This window comes from Octopus sinensis, linkage group LG3, assembly GCF_006345805.1.
Source record: "Octopus sinensis linkage group LG3, ASM634580v1, whole genome shotgun sequence".
Classification (NCBI taxonomy): domain Eukaryota; kingdom Metazoa; phylum Mollusca; class Cephalopoda; order Octopoda; family Octopodidae; genus Octopus; species Octopus sinensis.
This window is the reverse complement of record NC_042999.1, coordinates 23,922,082-23,925,207: the sequence shown is the minus strand read 5'-3', so window position 1 is coordinate 23,925,207 and position 3,126 is coordinate 23,922,082. Positions and strand designations below refer to the sequence as shown.

At 37.2% G+C, this 3,126-nt stretch overlaps 1 protein-coding gene across 1 annotated transcript in view; it reads left to right on the top strand.

The window, feature by feature from the left end:
- Positions 1-1,492: 1,492 nt before the first annotated feature.
- Positions 1,493-3,126, top strand: part of LOC115209195 (zonadhesin-like) — a 42,846-nt gene continuing 41,212 nt past the window's right edge. Inside the window, exon 1 of the mRNA XM_029777445.2 lies at positions 1,493-1,545. Within this exon, the coding sequence (XP_029633305.1) occupies positions 1,493-1,545 (53 nt within the window). The remainder of the gene's footprint in view (positions 1,546-3,126) is intronic.

The following is a 3,126-nucleotide window of genomic DNA, read 5'->3' as shown; positions in this document are numbered from 1 at the left end:
ACGCGTTTCACTTATTATTTATATAATACAACGGAGGAAGTAAATATTCATTACCATTATAAGGTTAGAAAGAAAGTCCTTCACATTTCAAAATGAGAAGGAAAATGCTTTGTGAGTCTTAATTGATACATTTACTCCTATCTACTCGTGAAGGCGCGTGGCTCAGTGGTTAGGGCGTCGAGCTTACGTCGTGAGGTTGTGAGTTCGAATCCCTGACCGGGCTGCGTGTTGTGTTCTTGAGCAAGACACTTTATTTCACGTTGCTCCAGTTCACTCTGCTGTAGAAATGAGTTGCGACGTCACTGGTGCCAAGCTGTATCAACCTTTGCCTTTCTCTTGGATAACACTGGTGGCGTGGAGAGGAGAGGCTGGTATGCATGGGCGACTGCTGGTCTTCCACAAACAATCTTGCCCAGACTTGTGACTAGGAGGGTAACTTTCTAGGTGCAATCTCATGGTCAGTGTCGTGACCGAAGGGGGTCCCGATCTACTTGGTAAATGGTATATCTTTCGAATGTAAAATTCTTCATGCTTCAATTCAAAGAAACACTAACATGTTTGAGCCCTTCCCTATTAATAAACTGTTTCCCCTCTTAGAAATGCTGCAATAATCGGAAAAGATGATAGTCATATGGTGCAAGGCTAAGAGAGTAAAGAGGGTGGAGTGTTAACTTCTCAATTTAGTGTAACAATTTTTCCCGAGTGACTTGAGCAATATGCTGTCTTGCCTTATCTGTTTCATGCTGATCAATGATGTACGCTCTTCAGCGAATTCTTATACAGGCTTCTAATTGGCGAATACTTCGCTTTAGCTGTTTCGCTTTGATTTAACGACACCCTTCATAACCCACCAAAAAACAGAGAATAATTGGATCTTTTCGTTTTGAACGGCAGTTTTTTCTAGCAGTGTCATATGAAATTGTCACCCATAATTATGACACTAGTATCGATCTATTGCATTTCAATCTGTTTTAGGGTTAGGGTTAGGGTTACGGTTAGGGGTGGGGGAAGGGTATCTTTTTTTCTTCACAAATGGAAATAAACCCATTCTGTTTCTTAAACGAGGGACATATTCATACGGCACAGAATGTTTTCCCCTCAATAGACGTCATTGATTGGTTGAAATTGCAGAAATTGAAGAAAAAACAACAAATATCTTACAAAAGGAAAATTATTATTATTATTATTATTGAGTGAGAGAGCAGTGCATGCCATCAAAGTGACACTCGGGTAAAATATACGAAGCCCAGTATACCCATCATGACTACCCGTCTATAGAATTTTCTCAATAAAGCCAAGAGATAAAGATGTTTTATAAACACATTCTACCAGTATACGAAGTTAAAATTTTTTTAGTTACGTGGAAATTATTTTAAAAACCTGCCGGTCAAACCGAAAAAGTCCGAATAATCTTCTTTTACGTGCGTAGTTTTGGTTTCGGGAGGGTTATCCTTTTTCGTAGGCTGCTAAGAATTGTCATTTTTTGTACGAGATGATTATGGAGAACCTACTTTTCACCAATTGTGACGATCCTGTACAGGGAACGTTTGGCAGCAAGTCTACCCTTTAAGGACAGACAGATCGCAACTCTTTCGTAAAGCTGAGAAGCAGTCAGACTATGAGGGATTCGCTGACCTAGTTTAGACTCTCTTCCTAGTTTATAAAGGGGGTTTTATGATCGAAGTGTGGCTTAAATTTAATTATTTTTCATAATTCTAGCGCAGTTTGCGGATCTTTTCGGTTTGAACGGCAGTTTTTTAAAATAATTTCCACGTAACTAAACACTTTTAAACTTCGTATACTGGTAGAATGTGCTTATAAAATATCTTTTTCTCTTGGCTTTATTGAGAAAATTCTGTAGTTTCTAAGATATTTGTTGTTTTTTTCTTCAATTTCTGTAATTTCAACCAATCAATGATGTCTATTGAGGTGAAAACATTCAGTGCCGTGTGAATATGTTCCTCGTTTAAGAAACAGATTGGGTTTATTTACATTTCTGAAGAAAAAAAGATACCCTTCCCCCCATCCCTAACCCTAACTAAACCTGACTAACCCTAACTAACCCTAACTCTAACCCTAACCCTAAAACAGATTGAAATGCAATAGATCGATACTAGGGTCATAATTATGGGTGACAATTTCATATGACACCGCTAGAAAAAACTGCCGGTCAAACCGAAAAGATCCCAGTTTGCTTTGAATTTTCTGCCACTATAATCTTCAGAAGCTCAGTATTGACAAACTATAGTTGTGCAAGATCGAGGTGAATCTGTGAAAGGAAAATTTCCCAAAGCCAATCCATCGTTGGCATGTCCGAACATTTAAAGCTTCATTTCCATAGACAGAATGAATATTTCGTGCTGCTTTTATTTGTGAAAAGATCCTTTTGAATTTTTACAGTATGCAGTATTTCATATGAGCCTGATATAAACTCTTTTTAAACTGGCAAACTCGATACAAATTTAACTATTATGGTATAAGCTAAAAAAAAGCAAAAAAAGAAAATACAATGTAAAAAGTAATGACTATTCTACCATAAGTATTTCAAAAGTACACTTAAAGTCATCGTATCAAAAATTAAACAGGACTTTCTTTCAGATTAATGACTTGTATAGGCATATGCAGACGGCCTGGAATGAAATTCGCCAACATCTCACACTCATTGGTCTTCAATGTGTGTGTGTGTGTATGTGTGTATGCGTGTGTGTGTTTGTATTTGTGCGTGTGTGTGTGTGTGTGTTTGTGTGTGTGTGTGTTTGTAAGTATATATATATATATATATATATATATATTATATATAATATATAGATATTATGGTAAAGGGGAAAGTTTACGAAAATAAACAAAAAACGAAGGCAGCTGCTGTACAAAACAAACAAATGTATTAGTATAGCGCTCAGGAATAGAAAGAGTGTTTTACGTTTCGAGCCTACGCTCTTCTACAGAAAGGGACACAGAAAAAACAAGGAGAGAAACAAGGAGAGAAAAAAATGTGTGTAGTGGCTAACAATCTATCATGGCGTCTGACTATATATATGCGTCTGCGTACGCTTACAAACAATCGGTATTGGTTTGTTTACGTTAATTTGACCGAGTAAAGCCTTCCAAGGTCGTGCCCTAGCTTGA